Source organism: Pseudophryne corroboree, chromosome 1 (assembly GCF_028390025.1).
Source record: "Pseudophryne corroboree isolate aPseCor3 chromosome 1, aPseCor3.hap2, whole genome shotgun sequence".
Lineage (NCBI taxonomy): Eukaryota > Metazoa > Chordata > Amphibia > Anura > Myobatrachidae > Pseudophryne > Pseudophryne corroboree.
In genome coordinates, this window is record NC_086444.1 from 486579565 (window position 1) to 486599340 (window position 19776).

At 47.5% G+C, this 19776-nt stretch overlaps 1 protein-coding gene across 2 annotated transcripts in view; it reads left to right on the plus strand.

The window, feature by feature from the left end:
* The window catches only part of LOC134895092 (uncharacterized), a 253869-nt gene that overhangs the window by 26843 nt on the left and 207250 nt on the right, over positions 1–19776 (plus strand). For both annotated transcript variants that reach the window (XM_063913810.1, XM_063913811.1), the window contains exon 4: positions 12543–12622. In XM_063913810.1, the coding sequence (XP_063769880.1) occupies positions 12543–12622 (80 nt within the window). The remainder of the gene's footprint in view (positions 1–12542; positions 12623–19776) is intronic.

A 19776-nucleotide genomic window follows, 5' to 3' on the forward strand; every position in this document is an offset into this window, starting at 1 on the left:
GTGCTGGGAAAGAGGTGCAAGCTCAGTGGCGGAACCAGCGGTGGTGCTAGGGGGCACCAGCCAAAATCTTGCCTAGGGCATCATATTGGTTAGGGCCGGCTCTGGGTGTAGGAGACTACCCAAGAAATCATGAGTCTCCCGCAACTTCAAGATGGATAGGCAGATATGCACTGAGGAGAGTGAAATTTAGGCCAGCCCCTCGGCGGTGGTAGCAGAGACACATTCTGACTCCCCAGACTGCAGTGTGGGCTCTCTCACCTCTCTCCCAGCATACAGTTGCAGCAGAGAGAATTTTGTTTCAAATAACTTTATTGACAACTAGACAGATGTGACAGAGAGGTCACATCCTTCCTCTCCCTGGTCGTCAGATGAGGAAAGGCAGATAAAAGGCAGCTAGTGGTGATAAAGCGAGCACTGGAAAACACAGGTGATGGTAGGTGACATGCTATCCTAGTGATAGCTGGGTCACTGAGGGCTGCCATAGGTGCCTCTAGCAGCATGAAATTGTAGCACTAGCAGGCAGAGGAATCCCATTAGTACTTATCCAGAAGTAATATGTACTGGGATTTTCTCTGTGTTTTTCATTCGGCTGCCTTATCTCCCTTTAGTACATGGACCCCATATACTGCTAACCTGCCAAATCAATTCAAAGCGGGGACTCTGCACATGTCATTATGGGGTTCATAGTGTTCACCGGCCCATATACAGAAATATATGTTTTCCTCAGTGCAGGGTAATACTGTGTGGTGATCAAAGGGGGATGTGGTTATGTCCCTATACTGACGCCGGGATCACGGACGCTGAACAGCCAGACAGTCGGCATGCCAACCAACAGGGACTATTCCCACTCGTGGGTCCACAACACCCATATAGTGGGTCTAGAACCTGAGCCCGCAAGGGGCTTCATTGCGCTCTTCCCCCCCCATCGGCCATCTAAAAGCCGGGATCGCGCCATTGGTATGTTGACCGGTGGTCTCCCAACCACCGGTCACACGAACCCAACCCGATCAAAAGTGATCCCCAGACAATAAGTAATGAGCAGCCCTGTCATTTGAAAGAGGAGACTGACAATTTCAAACATGGGTGCACCTGAATTTATGGAAACTAGTTTCCATCTCTAGACTCCACCATAAATATAAATTGTCTGTTAATCACATTGATCACCAGGCACTAACTTCTATGGTGCACCTGGTTCAAACCAGGATATCCCCTTCTTTCTAGGTACCATGATTGGGGAGATATAGGAGCATAAAGTCACTACATTCTAAAACAGAAGACTAAGAAGGTTAAAAATGACCTTATAAAGAGCACAGCAGTGTTCGACTGGCCCATAGGGGTAGAGGGGAAACCACTTGTAGGCCCCCTGCTGCCTGGGGGCCCACCTCCTACTCTAGGGATCAAGTTCCACATTGTGCACTTGAATTATACATTATACATATGTATAATACTTATGCTATACTTAAAATGATACTGTACTATATATATTTATCAAGTGGCCCAGACCATGGACTCTCTAATAGTTGGCCAAGCCTCTGTGGCAGCTTGCCACACCTCTTCTGGAGACTGACCACACACCTAAACATGGGCCCCTACCACTGCATTCCCCCAATGGGCCCTTCATGCCCCAGTCCGACACTGGAGCACAGTATGTGTTACAATTAATATCAAGCATTAATAATGTATTAATAAATTCACACAGAGCACATAAGCTTAAAGAAACGAAATAAAAAATACATAATCCACAGAGTATAAAAAAGTATGAGCTCATATTTACAACTAACTGAAGTACCTGGCGGTGCCTAGGTTTCTATCTTCAAGTTATTAAGTTATGAGTTGGATGTAACTGTCAACATTTTAAAAATGATAAGCAGCTTAGCAGCTCTTCCAACACACCCATGAGGAGGCTGCCGACTGTCTGCTTTTTTGGGGGGGAGGGGGTAAGGGGGAGTTGGGGGTGGGAGGGGTTTCGCCAGTAAGTAGACCTAATCCCCAGCTTTCCTCTCTGTTTAGTTTTACTTTAACATTGCGAGATTTAACGCTTTCCTTCTGTTATCAATATGGATATATCAAGAGTCCTGCGAATTGCACACTACGAAAACTTACAGAAGCTGGTGATTGCACACTGCTTACAAAGTATCACAGGTGCTAAGGATGGCATACTGGTTGCAATGAGTTGCACAAGCTGAGGATTGCAGATTGTCTGCAAAGAGTCACAGGAGCTGAGGATTGTCCATTGAGTAACCATCAAGAGCATCTGAAGATTGGACACTGATTGCATAGATCACAGGTGCTGAGGATTGCACAGTGGTTGCAAAGACTCACACAAGCCAATGATCGCACACTGACAACAACAAAACAACCCCTGGTGATGCTGGAGTAATATATGGTGTCGGTTGTTACCTAAATAGCAGCAATATGTGGAGAGTTGCAGCCACCAGCAAAGAAACAGACAGAAAAAAAATATATCAAGAATGACTGCACTTGTATGGGAGCTGATGAAGTAATACAGTATAAATGTAAATTAACAGTCAATGACGTGGCTCAAGTGTGTACACTCGCTGAATAACAACAGTTTTTATTCATTTTAAAATATTAGACAATTAGCCATACAAAAAGTATACAATGCCTTCTATTTGTGTACTAGGTTAGTTCCTAGGTTATTATTATCACTAGAATAAATATAAATCTGGGTCAATTAGCATATGTATATATTTGTGGAACTTTAATATTTAACGGTAGATGCCGCAAAGTTCATAATTACTGAGTGAGTGTCCCATGAGAGTAATGAGTGGATATTACCATTTCTTGTGGAGTTGTGAATGATGATCCATAAAAAAACCCAATGAAAACTACTATCCTCGCCGCTCCAAATCAGTGGTGTGGCTGCAAAGGGGGTCTTTCTTTTTTTCCAAAGCCCGCGGGACCTGGGTAATTAATACACGCCCTTCCCTCAGTCTTGGCGCCCCCTACCCCATCCCCCTCCAGCTAGCAACCAAATTGTTAATTGTTCTTTCAATTGTTTAATGGTTGTCCTCAGCTTCCAGGGAGATGCATAAAATATCCAATAGTCTTACAAGCTGAAGAAATTAAATTTGTTATTTTATGTGTTGTATTTCTCATCGCTGCCCATTTATCGGACAATGGCCCTCATTCTGAGTTGTTCGCTTGCTAGCTGCTTTTAGCAGCATTGCATACGCTAGGCCGCCGCCCTCTGGGAGTGTATCTTACCTTAGCAGAATAGCGAACTAAAGATTAGCAGAACTGCTACTAAATAATTATCTGCAGTTTCTGAGTAGCTCCAGACCTACTCCTAGACTGCGATCACCTCAGTCCGTTTAGTTCCTGGTTTGACGTCACAAACACGCCCTGCGTTCGGCCAGCCACTCCCCCGTTTCTCCAGCCACTCCCGCGTTTTTACCTGGCACGCCTGCGTTTTTTAGCACACTCCCTGAAAACGGCCAGTTTCCGCCCAGAAACACCCACTTCCTGTCAATCACACTACGATCACTCGAGCGATGAAAAAACGTCGCTCGAGCTTGTGTAAATCTACAAAGTTTTGTGTGAAAGTACTTAGCGCATTTTTGCAGTTTTTTCACTTGATCGCTTCACTGCGAAAATCGGTAGTGAGCGAACAACTTGGAATGACCCCCAATATACTATAGCTGCAATTTAAGGGGGTTAATCTCATTGACCTGGATTCATTCCATAACTGTAGGTTCACTATGCTCCAGGAACTGATCTATTTTTACAGAGGTAATTTCTATCAGATCATTCAACCCCAAATTATGTTTTAAAAAGTGTGACCAAATTGTTTGCTAAACTCCATATTAATTGCTGCCTCTTGACAAGAAACCTAAAGTCTGGTTTTATTGCATATTGATTAAATAGCAGCTGATTAACTTCATATTCAGTGCACTGGGATAATTGATTTTGCAAGAACTACTGTCCTGTCCTAATAGCTTAGTTATTATGTCAAATGTTTGTTGAAATTTATTAAGCCATCTTTTTCTTAATCAAATCTTGGCAAGCCCTCAAGAATTAGCTCCGAGGGGTTTTCCCACATTGGATAAAGTGCTTAAAAATGCAAAGAAAACAAATTATTTCCATTGTGCAAAACCCCTTCTAAATCACATATTCAGATGATGCATGAGACTGAGAGCGAGCTTGCGCTGTGGCTGTCCGCCATTGAGGGCTCAATGCATCTGCAGTGCTTCAGTAGAACTCTGTGGAAGTACTGCTGTTTTCTGTGAAATAGAATTGAGTATAGTACAGTGGGGTATGGGTCATTAGGTCGACCACACTTAGGTCGACAGTCATTAGGTCGACCACTATTGGTCGACATGCAGTAGGTCGACATGGTCAATCTATCAACATGTACTAGGTCGACATGGAAAAAGGTCAACATGAGTTTTGTGACTGTTTTTGATGTCGTTTTCTTCGTAAAGTGACGGGGAACCCCAATTAGTGCACACTGGCCCCTCGCATGGCTCGCTTCGTTCGTCATGCTTTGGGCAACGTGCCTCGCTCCGCTACCGTTGCGCTCGGCATAGGATACCGTTCCCCATTGTAGTCCACGTGGATCGTAAAGTATGAAAAACGTTAAAAAAAAATTTAAAAAAGGAAAAACTCATGTCGACCTTTTCCCATGTTGACCTAGTACATGTCGACCTATTGACCATGTCGACCCATTGACCATGCCGATCTAATGCATGTTGCCCAATAGTGGTCAACCTAAGTGCTGTCGACTTAATGACCGTAACCCGTACAGTGCAAACCTCATTTTGGGGTCAGCTGACAAGATAAATCTAGTATTTACTAATTGTTAGGGATTTATTTGATTAAAAAGGGCTGTCCAAAAGTGGACCAACCCTATAAACAACGTCCTCTCTAAAGGTGCATACACACTGGCTGATATATCGCCGGTCCGTCGGCCAGTGTGTACGAGCAAAATGTCTGTTAACTCCGTCGTTCACAGACATATCGCGTCGGCCCTGCTGCACAGCTGACGGCCAATATATCGTTAGATATATTGGCACGTCGGTGTGTGTGTAGTGTACAAACTGCAGCAGCCGGAGATGACTGACAGCTGAACTGGGCGGGCATGTGTAAAACGGATCGGGCAGTGTGTATGCACAGCACACTGCCCGATCCGGCTATAGATTTATCTGCAGATCAATTGAGGATCTGTAACAGTGCTACTGGCTGCAGGGTGCTGCCCCCAGGGCCCTGCACCCTGGGCAATATCACCATTTGCACACCCCTAGTTATGGCCCTGGACATATGACACTGGCCCCATATTTTGAAAAAGATATTAAGCCTCAGCTCAATTGGACCTTGTTTTGTTATGCAGGGTGTGCGGCTCTGGGGTCCATTTGCACTGCACACTGGCAACCATTATAGTTCTGCTACTGCTTTAGATTAAGTCCTGCAAGTTCCATTAAATGCAGCTTTTTTATTTTTCTCTTAAAATTTGCTGGCTTTATTCTCCTTTTCAGCCTAATTACAGTGAGATGACATCGGCAGTGTACTTGTCACTTTTTGGTGTGTAAATCTTTTATTACATGTTCAGACTGAGTCTAGGATTTTTTTTCTCTCCAAAATGCAACAAGAAGGGGCAAAATGCAGTCACCGAACAACAGTGGGTAAGGAGGGTGCAACTGCTTTGGGGCCTGGAGGTTCGGAGGGTCTGGGTCACCTCCCCATCGGAAGCTCTCATACCCCTATCCCTATGGCCTCCACTTTGTTTTGTAAAGAACAGCGGAGACCTTTCTTCTGTGCAGCGGTCTTAAGATGTCTTTGCGCTGCTCTTTTTCTCTGCTGTCTTCATTCCATTATGTTTTAACTAGTTAAAAGCCCATCAAAATGATGGACACCTGAGCCGGATTATATTAGGAGGGCGGTCGCTACTCACACAGGAGCTGCCGGGTTTCTTGAAGTCCGTCTGCTGGGAGCAAGGGCTCTGTCATGCTGAGTGTGTGTGACTGTGTGTAGCATTAACCTTTTCTAATATAGATTATATCTGTAATGGGTAGGCTATAATGATGCTGCTGCAGCCTAACCTTAATTGCAGCCTCACCCTAGCCAAAACCTAATTCTAATCCTGCCCTAACTGCAGCCTAATCCCATTCCTAACCCCACCCTAACTGCAGCCTTACCCTACATGCAGCCTTACCCTAACCGCAACCTAATAGTAATCCTAGCCTAAATGCTTCCTAAGCCTATGTGCTGCAGAGCGAGAGTTTGGAGTTGTGAAGGGAGAGAGAGCAGGAGAGGGGGACCTGTGTGGGTAGAGGGTGGATGTCGCGAGTGCCACATGTCCCATTCGGACACGGTGCCCGGTTGGCTTCCCGGGAAACTGCATGGCGATTTCTTTAACAGATAATTCGCCCCTGATCTGAAGCCCCTCCGGTGTCCTTGTTGTAGGTAAAAGAGGAAAGAAATTAGCCCATTTTTTTGGCGTGCAACCATGATCTTTCTTTGAACTGAAATGACTTTTATTAGTATACATTAAAATATATCAAATATGTTCTTATTTTATTTTTCTCTGACGTCATAAGTGGATGCTGGGACTCCGTAAGGACCATGGGGAATAGCGGCTCCGCAGGAGACTGGGCACAACTAAAGAAAGCTTCAGGACTACCTGGTGTGCACTGGCTCCTCCCACCATGACCCTCCTCCAGACCTCAGTTAGAATCTTGTGCCCGGCTGAGCTGGATGCACACTAGGGGCTCTCCTGAGCTCCTAGAAAAGAAAGTATATTTTAGGTTTTTTATTTTCAGTGAGATCTGCTGGCAACAGACTCACTGCTACGAGGGACTAAGGGGAGAAGAAGCGAACCTACCTGCTTGCAGCTAGCTTGGGCTTCTTAGGCTACTGGACACCATTAGCTCCAGAGGGATCGAACACAGGGCCCAACCTCGATCGTCCGGTCCCGGAGCCGCGCCGCCGTCCCCCTTACAGAGCCAGAAGCAAGAAGATGGTCCTGAAAATCGGCGGCAGAAGACTTCGGTCTTCAACAAGGTAGCGCACAGCACTGCAGCTGTGCGCCATTGCTCTTCATGCACACCTCACACTCCGGTCACTGATGGGTGCAGGGCGCTGGGGGGGGCGCCCTGAGCAGCAATATTAACACCTTGGCTGGCAAAATAATCACAATATATAGTCCTAGAGGCTATATATGTGAAAAATACCCCTGCCAGGACCCATAAAAAAGCACAAAGAAAGTCCGCCGAAAAAGGGGCGGGGCTATCTCCCTCAGCACACTCCGCTGTAGGGATCGCTCCCAGGCTCTCCCCTGCAGTTTCAAGACTACAAAGGGTAAAAAATAGAGGGGGGGGGCACTAAATTTAGGCGCAGCAGTATATATATCAGCAGCTATAAGGGAAAATCACTCAGTTATAGTGTTCATCCCTGTGTTATATAGCACTCTGGTGTGTGCTGGCATACTCTCTCTCTGTCTCCCCAAAGGGCTTTGTGGGGTCCTGTCCTCTGTCAGAGCATTCCCTGTGTGTGTGCGGTGTGTCGGTACGGCTGTGTCGACATGTTTGAGGAGGAGGCTTATGTGGAGGCGGAGCAGATGCCGATAAATGTGATGTCAACCCCTGCGGGGTCGACACCTGAGTGGATGGTTATGTGGAAGGAATTACGCGACAGTGTCGACTCCTTACATAAAAGGTTTGACGACATACCAAATATGGGACAGCCGGCTTTTCAGCCTGTGCCTGCCCAGGCGTCTCAAAAGCCATCAGGGGCTCTAAAACGCCCGCTACCTCAGATGGCAGACACAGATGTCGACACGGATACTGACTCCAGTGTCGACGACGATGAGACTAATGTAACTTCCAATAGGGCCACACGTTACATGATTGAGGCAATGAAAAATGTGTTGCACATTTCTGATGTTACCCCAGGAACCACAAAAAAGGGTATTATGTTTGGAGAGAAAAAACTACCAGTAGTTTTTCCTCCATCTGAGGAATTAAATGAAGTGTGTGAAGAAGCGTGGGCTTCCCCCGATAAGAAACTGGTAATTTCTAAAAGGTTACTAATGACGTACCCTTTCCCGCCAGAGGATAGGTCACGTTGGGAAACATCCCCTAGGGTGGATAAAGCGCTCACACGCTTGTCAAAAAAGGTGGCACTACCGTCTCCGGATACGGCCGCCCTAAAGGAGCCTGCTGATAGAAAGCAGGAGGCTATCCTGAAGTCTGTATATACACACACAGGTGTTATACTGAGACCAGCTATTGCTTCAGCATGGATGTGCAGTGCTGCAGCTGCGTGGTCAGATTCCCTGTCGGAAAATATTGATACCCTAGACAGGGACACTATATTGCTAACCGTAGAGCATATTAAAGACGCAGTCTTATACATGAGAGATGCACAGAGGGATATTTGCCGGCTGGCATCTAAAATAAGTGCAATGTCCATTTCTGCCAGGAGAGGGTTATGGACTCGGCAGTGGACAGGTGATGCAGATTCTAAAAGGCACATGGAAGTTTTGCCTTATAAGGGTGAGGAGTTGTTCGGGGATGGTCTCTCGGACCTCGTTTCCACAGCCACAGCTGGGAAGTCAGCATTTTTACCCCATGTTCCCTCACAGCCAAAGAAAGCACCGTATTATCAGGTACAGTCCTTTCGGCCCCAGAAAGGCAAGCGGGTTAAAGGCGCGTCCTTTCTGCCCAGAGGCAGAGGTAGAGGGAAAAAGCTGCAGCATACAGCCAGTTCCCAGGAGCAAAAGTCCTCCCCCGCTTCCTCCAAGTCCACCGCATGACGCTGGGGATCCACAGGCGGAGCCAGGTACGGTGGGGGCCCGTCTCAAAAACGTCAGCAATCAGTGGGCTTGCTCACGGGTGGATCCCTGGATCCTTCAAGTGGTATCTCAAGGGTACAAGCTGGAATTCGAGACGTCTCCCACCCGCCGTTTCCTCAAATCTGCCTTGCCAACAACTCCCTCAGGCAGGGAGGCAGTGCTAGAGGCAATTCACAAGCTGTATTCCCAGCAGGTGATAGTCAAGGTGCCCCTCCTTCAACAAGGACGGGGTTACTATTCCACAATGTTTGTGGTACCGAAACCGGACGGTTCGGTGAGACCCATTTTAAATTTGAAATCCTTGAACACATATATAAAAAAATTCAAGTTCAAGATGGAATCGCTCAGGGCGGTTATTTCAAGCCTGGACGAGGGGGATTACATGGTATCACTGGACATCAAGGATGCTTACCTGCATGTCCCCATTTACCATCCTCACCAGAAGTACCTCAGATTTGTGGTACAGAATTGTCATTACCAATTCCAGACGTTGCCGTTTGGTCTGTCCACGGCACCGAGGGTATTTACCAAGGTAATGGCCGAAATGATGATACTCCTTCGAAAAAAGGGAGTTTTAATTATCCCGTACTTGGACGATCTCCTGATAAAGGCGAGGTCCAGGGAGCAGTTGTTGGTCGGGGTAGCACTATCTCGGGAGGTGCTACAACAGCACGGTTGGATTCTAAATATTCCAAAGTCACAGCTGGTCCCTACGACACGTCTGCTGTTCCTGGGGATGGTTCTGGACACAGAACAGAAAAAAGTGTTTCTCCCGGAGGAGAAAGCCAAGGAGCTGTCATCTCTAGTCAGAGGCCTCCTGAAACCAAAACAGGTGTCGGTGCATCACTGCACGCGAGTCCTGGGAAAAATGGTAGCTTCCTACGAAGCAATTCCATTCGGCAGGTTCCATGCAAGGACTTTTCAGTGGGACCTGTTGGACAAGTGGTCCGGATCGCATCTTCATTCTTCAGATGCATCGGCTGATAACCCTGTCTCCAAGGACCAGGGTGTCTCTGCTGTGGTGGCTGCAAAGTGCTCATCTTCAAGAGGGCCGCAGATTCGGCATACAGGACTGGGTCCTGGTGACCACGGATGCCAGCCTTCGAGGCTGGGGGGCAGTCACACATGGAAGAAACTTCCAAGGACTATGGTCGAGTCAGGAGACTTCCCTACACATAAATATTCTGGAACTGAGGGCCATTTACAATGCCCTAAGTCAGGCAAAACCCCTGCTTCAAAACCAGCCGGTACTGATCCAGTCAGACAACATCACGGCAGTCGCCCATGTAAACCGACAGGGCGGCACAAGAAGCAGGACGGCGATGGCAGAAGCCACAAGGATTCTCCGATGGGCGGAAAATCACGTGTTAGCACTGTCAGCAGTGTTCATTCCGGGAGTGGACAACTGGGAAGCAGACTTCCTCAGCAGGCACGACCTCCACCCGGGAGAGTGGGGACTTCATCCAGAAGTCTTCCAACTGATTGTAAACCGTTGGGAAAGGCCACAGGTGGACATGATGGCGTCCCGCCTCAACAAAAAGCTAGAAAGATATTGCGCCAGGTCAAGAGACCCTCAGGCGATAGCTGTGTACGCTCTAGTGACACCGTGGGTGTACCGGTCGGTTTATGTGTTCCCTCCTCTTCCTCTCATACCCAAGGTACTGAGGATAATAAGGAGAAGAGGTGTAAGAACTATACTCATTGTTCCGGATTGGCCAAGAATAGCTTGGTACCCGGAACTTCAAGAAATGATCTCAGAGGACCCATGTCCTCTGCCGCTCAGACAGGACCTGCTGCAGCAGGGGCCTTGTCTGTTCCAAGACTTACCGCGGCTGCGTTTGACGGCATGGCGGTTGAACACCGGATCCTGAAGGAAAAGGGCATTCCGGAGGAAGTTATTCCTACGCTGATTAAAGCTAGGAAAGAAGTTACCGCAAACCATTATCACAGCATTTGGCGAAAATATGTTGCGTGGTGTGAGGCCAGGAAGGCCCCAACGGAGGAATTTCAGCTGGGACGTTTTCTGCACTTCCTACAGTCAGGGGTGACTATGGGCCTAAAATTGGGTTCCATTAAGGTCCAGATTTCGGCTCTATCGATTTTCTTCCAGAGAGAACTGGCTTCACTACCTGAAGTTCAGACTTTTGTTAAGGGAGTGCTGCATATTCAGCCCCCTTTTGTGCCTCCAGTGGCACCTTGGGATCTCAACGTGGTGTTGGATTTCTTAAAGTCACATTGGTTTGAGCCACTTAAAACCGTGGAATTAAAATATCTCACGTGGAAAGTGGTCAAGCTGTTGGCCTTGGCTTCGGCCAGGCGTGTGTCAGAATTGGCGGCTTTGTCATGTAAAAGCCCTTATCTAATTTTCCATATGGATAGGGCAGAATTGATGACTCGTCCCCAGTTTCTCCCTAAGGTGGTATCAGCTTTTCATTTGAACCAACCTATCGTGGTGCCTGTGGCTACTAAAGACTTGGAGGCTTCCAAGTTGTTGGACGTAGTCAGGGCCCTGAAAATTTATGTTTCCAGGACGGCTAGTGTCAGGAAAACTGACTCGCTTTTTATCCTGTATGCACCCAACAAGCTGGGTGCTCCTGCTTCAAAGCAGACTATTGCTCGCTGGATCTGTAGTACGATTCAGCTTGCACATTCTGCGGCTGGACTGCCGCATCCTAAATCAGTGAATGCCCATTCCACGAGGAAGGTGGGCTCTTCTTGGGCGGCTGCCCGAGGGGTCTCGGCTTTACAACTTTGCCGAGCAGCTACTTGGTCTGGGGCAAACACATTTGCTAAATTCTACAAGTTTGACACCCTGGCTGAGGAGGACCTAGAGTTTGCCCATTCGGTGCTGCAGAGTCATCCGCACTCTCCTGCCCGTTTGGGAGCTTTGGTATAATCCCCATGGTCCTTACGGAGTCCCAGCATCCACTTAGGACGTCAGAGAAAATAAGATTTTACTCACCGGTAAATCTATTTCTCGTAGTCCGTAGTGGATGCTGGGCGCCCATCCCAAGTGCGGATTGTCTGCAATACTTGTATATAGTTATTGTTTAACTAAAGGGTTATTGTTGAGCCATCTGTTGAGAGGCTCAGTTATGTTTCATACTGTTAACTGGGTATAGTATCACGAGTTATACGGTGTGATTGGTGTGGCTGGTATGAGTCTTACCCGGGATTCAAAATCCTTCCTTATTGTGTCAGCTCTTCCGGGCACAGTATCCTAACTGAGGTCTGGAGGAGGGTCATGGTGGGAGGAGCCAGTGCACACCAGGTAGTCCTAAAGCTTTCTTTAGTTGTGCCCAGTCTCCTGCGGAGCCGCTATTCCCCATGGTCCTTACGGAGTCCCAGCATCCACTACGGACTACGAGAAATAGATTTACCGGTGAGTAAAATCTTATTATAAATGTTAACAAATTAGTTAAATAAAACAAATTATTGTGTATGAGTACAAAAATAAGTGATTAAAATGTGTGCCAAGTATCTCTTGGTTAGCGTCCCTATTCAGCCATGATAATTACAGTACTAGCAACATCTGAATGAGCAGAGTAAGAGCACACTTGGCACACAACATTTGAAACAACTCATACTCTGGTTTTGTTTGTGTCACTGCTTTAGTGAAATGTAACATTAAATTAAGAATCATTTTGATATGTTTTAATTTATTGACTTCAGGTTTTTGTGAATTAAAGTGAAACATGTTGTGAGATTGTCATTTTATTTCTATGTACAGATCTCATGAGGGTAGTCAAAGACCAGCCTCAGCCGGGCACAGAAAGAATAACCAGCAGCACCAGGGTGATAGGTCCACAAGTATGTATATGAATGATTTGATTTTTGGTAAATTGTCAAATAAACATTTTTTCTTATGTAATAATGTATAACATTCTAACAGAAAAATAAAGCTTATTAGCGGGCCATAGTTACTACTTGTTTTCACTATTGCGAGAAGTCCTGTGAATAGATATAACCTAAAGGTGGGTACACATACAGTATATACAATCAGCCTTTCGATGCGATGTTTCAAATCAGTTTTACTCCTAACCTTTCATCTAAAAAACAGTGCCAATATGTGCATACACGCCTATATAATTTTACGTGCGACTTTCGATCTCCTTCCATCCGAAATATCGAAAGTAAATGATTGTACAGATGTGTCCCCCTACATTGTGGCTGCAATGCGTACACATCGCAGCTCACATCTCCCGGCATAGCGATGTGTATGCTACACTATGGCAGCTTTTGAATTTGAGTACGCTTCCACCATCCATTCATTCTTATGGGAGCCAGCTAGTGATGCGTAAGCAGCGGCATGCTGCGACCGTTACGCACCGTGATTCTGCTACAGAACACTGCTATACGCAGCATAGAGAGACACATCTGTACCACTGTACGCACTCTCCCCATTCAGGTTACATTCAAGGCTAATGTAAAAACAATTACCATAAAGGGTTGGTAAGGAGTGTGAAAACAGAACAAAAACAATAAATACCGGAAGTGAACTGAAGAAATACGATTGCCATTTTTCTGTTGTTGCGGTGGGTGAGGAGTAAGTTCTTTAGTTTTTTTTAATCCTCCATAATGGCTTTGAACAGAAAGAAGGCTTGGGGGATGTATTTTGGTTGCTATGGTGGCTACACTAAAGGCTATTAAAAAGAAGGAAAATAGGAGCAAGAAAATGGCTGCATAGGAGAGACACCTTTTCCTGGGTTTGGTTCGGGTGACCGGCGGTCTCTCACCATACCGACGGCGGGATTGTGTCTTTTAGGTTGCTGGCAGATGGGGGGTGGGGCGCAACGAAGCCCCTTGCGGGCTCCTTCCATCCGAAAGAGCTTCTCCAACAGGTCACCCCACTGAGAGAAGCAAAACACCTATTTCAGGAGCACTGTTTCAGCTGAGCAGAGACTGGTGGTTACACTACGATACCTGTCAACTAGATGTACACTAGCTAATCTGCGATACAGCACACCTATATCCGTACAAGCCCTGGGAGATGTGTGAGGACATAACTACAGGTCTGCAAGAGTCATACTGTATATGAAGGTAACTGTAAATGAGCAACAACGTGTATGTAAATAAAGTCATTTTATATTAATTTATTAAATTGTGAAATGAGTCCATATTTCTTAAATATGAAATTTACCAAAACAAAGTAGAAACACTCTTTTATATCTATATATATTAACTTACATACTGGCTCAAAAAAATAAAGGGAACACTTAAACAACACAATGTAACTCCAAGTCAATCACACTTCTGTGAAATCAAACTGTCCACTTAGGAAGCAACACTGATTGACAATCAATGTCACATGCTGTTGTGCAAATGGAATAGACAACAGGTGGGAATTATAGGCAATTAGCAAGACACCCCCAATAAAGGAGTTGTTCTGCAGGTGGTGACCACAGACCACTTCTCAGCTCCTATGCTTTCTGGCTGATGTTTTGGTCACTTTTGAAGCTGGCTGTGCTTTCACTCTAGTGGTAGCATGAGACGGAGTCTACAACCCACACAAGTGGCTCAGGTAGTGCAGCTCATCCAGGATGGCACATGTGACAGACGTGACAGAATCTGGAGACGCCAAGGAGAACGTTCTGCTGCCTGCAACATCCTCCAGCATGACCGGTTTGGCAGTGGATCAGTAATGGTGTGGGGTGGCATTTCTTTGGGGGGCCGTACAGCCCTCCATGTGCTCGCCAGAGGTAGCCTGACTGCCATTAGGTACCGAGATGAGATCCTCAGACCCCTTGTGAGACCATATGCTGGTGCCGTTGGCCCTGGGTTCCTCCTAATGCAAGACAATGCTAGACCTCATGTGGCTGGAGTGTGTCAGCAGTTCCCTAGACTTGAATCCAATTGAGCACATCTGGGACATCATGTCTCGCTCCATCCACCAATGCCATGTTGCACCACAGACTGTCCAGGAGTTGGCAGATGCTTTAGTCCAGGTCTGGGAGAAGATCCCTCAGGAGACCATCCGCCACCTCATCAGGAGCATGCCCAGGCATTGTAGGGAGGTCATACAGGCACGTGGAAGCCACACACACTACTGAGCCTCATTTTGACTTGTTTTAAGGACATTACATCAAAGTTGGATCAGCCTGTAGAGTGTTTTTCCACTTTAATTTTTAGTGTGACTCCAAATCCAGACCTCCATGGGTTAATAAATTTGATTTCCTTTGATAATTTTTGTGTGATTTTGTTGTCAGAACATTCAACTATGTAAAGAACAAAGTATTTAATAAGAATATTTCATTCATTCAGATCTAGGATGTGTTATTTTAGTGTTCCCTTTATTTTTTTGAGCAGTGTATATTAATTTATATAATAAACATCTTAGTGATATTTGGTGGACCCCTTTCTTTGAAAGTAAAGCATTCATAATCATAACCAGAAATAACGACACTGAGACTTGAATTTGGCAGAAAATTGCTAGCTATTTATTTGTCCCTAACCATTAGGAAACCTGTAATAAAAAGAGATTAATTTAATATGCCGCTCCATCTGGCATATGGTGGCGGCCCAAAAGAACGGCTCCTTAATCTAAATTAACTTAAATAACTCAATCCTATAAATTTACTAAAAGCTTACCATAAACCGGTAATAGGTGACAACTCAACCCCCACAGTGGCTACCCACCGCTCCTGGGTGCCCTGCCGCTGCCTTCCCGGATGGGTGGTCAAGCGGCCATAAGTCGATGGAGGTGAGTGCACCTAAACCACAACAAACTGTAAAACACTACAGTTTTCTCTACCATACGAAACTGCCGTTCTTTTCCGCCAATAAATAGCCAACGAAAACAGCCAACAACTTAGAGCCAAAGCACCACGTGCCACAATCTCCAACTACCAGGGCGGGAGGGAGGGAAACCAAATCACCAAGAGACTTAAAATGGCCTCGCCTTCCCTATATATATCAAGCCCTCCCCTTAAAGGCTGTACTTTCCTAACAGCTAGGTCCACCCCTCCCCAGATGTTTAACTCTTTTCTCTCCTATGCAGTCAATACTCTCTTCTAAACATCTTAGTGATATTTGGTGGACCCCTTTCTTTGAAAGTAAAGCATTCATAATCATAACCAGAAATAACGACACTGAGACTTGAATTTGGCAGAAAATTGCTAGCTATTTATTTGTCCCTAACCATTAGGAAACCTGTAATAAAAAGAGATTAATTTAATATGCCGCTCCATCTGGCATATGGTGGCGGCCCAAAAGAACGGCTCCTTAATCTAAATTAACTTAAATAACTCAATCCTATAAATTTACTAAAAGCTTACCATAAACCGGTAATAGGTGACAACTCAACCCCCACAGTGGCTACCCACCGCTCCTGGGTGCCCTGCCGCTGCCTTCCCGGATGGGTGGTCAAGCGGCCATAAGTCGATGGAGGTGAGTGCACCTAAACCACAACAAACTGTAAAACACTACAGTTTTCTCTACCATACGAAACTGCCGTTCTTTTCCGCCAACAGCGAAAGACTCATCCCCAAAGTCTTTCGCACCGCCACCAGAAACCTACCCTAACTCCTGCAAAGCGAAACCTAGATCCTCCAGAAAAAACATCATCTCCCCCTCGGATAGATGTACTCCATCGCACCGGAAAAGGTGGCTGTCTCTGCACCGTATCCTCGGGTGGCGGACCACCCTACCCGCCGTGGGACAGCACCCACTGTGCCACAGCTCCTTACACCATTTTCCGGGCCTCATCAATCCGGCGACCATCCGCCACACCCCTCCAACACAAATCTCGGCACCATCATGGAAAAAACCAACACACAAATTGGTCCATTGCGCGGTCACACTTGCCAGATCCTGTATCATGGCCCACCGCAGCTCCAAGGATGTCCTCTTCCCCTAGTCGCTGCCCCCTAGATGGACAACGAAAACCTTAGGGACTCCATGCTTGCTGGCCTGACTCACTAACCTACTACTCAGCTCACCCCACATCATTCCGCGCCAGCCAAGCCATCTGACACCCTGTATTCCAAACAATGCCTGAGACCCTTCTGAGGCCACAAACCTGGCCGCCCCGTAAATGTAAGAGTGGCCAACCACCCAAATGGTCAAATTGACTTAAAACCATCCTGAAGGGAAAAAGAGGGGTAGGATTGATTACTAAGAGGCTTATTCATTGTTTATACTGAAGGATCTGCCAAAAAAGAAAACTTTATGACTCGCTGTTGCAGCAGTCACGGCCTAGCCGACTGCACCACTTTTCGTTGCCAATTTAGAAGTGCAATTAAAGACACAAAGGGGGAAAATCAAATAAAATTAAACGAAATAAAAACAGGGGGGGGGGGTGGAAGGGGGGGGGGTATAAAATGGGAAACACATGTAATAACTCAGCTGGAGGTGAAACGTAAAGACCTGCTGAGGGACTCTGATTAGACCAAATTAGCCGAATTATGGATTAGAATTCAGTCCGTCAAGTCAGGCAAAAAATCGCAAATAACTCCAGACCCCCGCTGCCGACTCATGCCAGCAACGGCGAGTAGCTAATCCCTGAGTAGGATAACAAACAAAAACAAAACAAAAGGGGTAACACCAACAGACGCACAACACCACAAATTCACAGAACTGTAACAGCATAATACATTGCGACTTTACGCAAAGCACCAAGCGCAAACCGACCTCTCATGCGACGGGGCGAATATATCATCTATAACTCGCTGCTTTCCATCGCCCCACCGCCTGTATATCCGTTCTGGAGTAGCCCGCCGCAGCAGCCGACGTCACTGCGCCTATGCGAAAGGAGTGGGTACCAAAAGCAGTGGGTGGGAGGCCCAGGCCCGCCAAACAGCGACTCAGCATCCATTGAAACTGGTATTTCGTGACTGGCAGCCCATCATAATGCAACAGCCCAGACCCCTCCTTAACGGGTCGCACCCCCACGTATTGCAGTGCCAGCCTCACCGGGCAACGCTCTCTTCCAGCGCTGATACCATTGTAACCCAGCGCCCTCTCCCCACCTGATCCGTCTTGGAGCGTCGTAACCTGCACAGCCAGGACCTCTCACCCACTACCAAGTCCTCGACCAGCAAACGCGAATCTGCTCTCTTGGAAGGCGCTAACAACTCAGAAAATCGAAAGGCTCCGTGGAAAGCCATCGAGAACGCCAAACTAAACAAAAGCGTCTCAAACCTGGACGACTCAACTCGCCCTCCGGCCATTATTACGGCCGGCAACAAAGCCGCATCGATGGCCGCCTCCTATCTGGTGGCGACGGCGCAACTCGCGCCCACCCTTTCACTGCCTTCCGCAGAACTTCGCTTTTCGTTACGTCAGGGACGCCTCGCAGCTTGCAGAAAAAGAAATGCCTGCCAAGTACCGAGAAACCACTGCTCGTGACCTGTCGGAGACGTAGCGCTGCCACCTAACAGAAAGCAACAGCCGATGCCTGCTCTTACCTTGATGTTGCCGCCCCCGGACAAACTCCTCCCACTCACTCCAAGCCTGTCCGTACACCTTGCGCGTGTCCGGCGCGATTGACCGCAACGCTAAACCCTTCAGTCCGGTACGGTCACCTGCCAAACATAACCGGGACAGTGAAAACCTTGCTCTTCGGCCTTGGGAGCCAAACCCCCGAAATCTCTCCCACTGTCCACGCGACAACGCGTCTGCGATTTCGTTTTCCAACCCGAGCACGTGCTGCGTCCGGAACTATAGGTTCTTACGCAAGCAAGTGAAAAGCAGTTGTACAAGAACCCGTAGTACCACCAGCGATTTCGCCCTTTGGTTATTAATCGCATGTACCACGGCCAGATTAACTCCCTGAACACTATGCTGCGGTTAGCCAACCGATCGCCCCAAACTTCCAGCGCCACCATAATGGGAAAAAAGCTCCAGCAGCACCAGATCCTTTTTAAGACCTTCGCTATGCCACTTCGCCGGCCAAGATGCCGCACACCACGATCCCTACAGAAGACAGCCGAATCCAGAGGAACCCGCAGCATTGGTAAAAAACTGCAAACTCTCGCTGTCAATGGCTGGCGCTTGCCATATGCTCACCCCGTTGAATTCCTCCAGGAATGAAGCCCAAACGGCCAAATCCCTTTTCAACTCAGAGGACAAACGAACGAAATGATGCGGCCTGGCACACCCCGCTGCAGCTCTGTCGAGCTTCCTGCAGAAAACCCTGCCCATCGGTATCACCCGACAAGCAAAGTTCAGCATGCCCCGCACGGACTGAGCCTGCCGCAGCGTGACTTTACGCGAGCCGTTGAAACGGCGAATAGTTTCGCGGAGCTTTGACACTTCGTCCTGGGGCGGGCTACACTCTCCCGCCACGGTGTCAATTTCATTCCCCCAAAATTGATAGACAGGATGCCGCAGTAATCTAAAAGCTGACTCAACATCGATCTTAGCCATGAGGGCCCCGCTCCCGTAGCTGCGGACCATACCTAGCGTCTCGTCGAACGACTGATACACCACCGAGCAATGAGCCGGTGGTATGGCGTCGCTGACCGACGCTCGTGGCGGGTAAGAAAAATGCTGAATCAGCCGAAAGGCGCCCGGAGTCTTCTTTGGCACCACCCGAACCGGGGAGATGACCAAGTCATCCACCGGGATTGACTTAAACGGCCCCTCCATCCTGCTCAACCTGAGCTCCCTATCCACTTTTCCCGCAACACCATCGGCGAAGCTCGGGCGGATTGAAGGTTCTGTGCGCACGCACGGACATCTCGCTTGCAACAGGCAAGCGGAACCCGAACTTAAAAACATCTAACCAAAAATTTGCATCCCGTTTATTAGGATAAAGACCCAACCATTTACCCATAGTTTCCAACTTAACTGGCGCTGGTGCCCTGCTGAGCGGTCCCGCTCGCGGCCTGCTTAGGGTAGGGTTGTTTCCCCCGATTGCCCTGTCGTCCCCCTTTGGAACGAGAGGAGGCTGGTTGGGTTCCACCGCCCTGCTGGCAAGAGTGGCGAAAACGGCACTGTTTGTCAATGAACATGCTCCGCTGTTA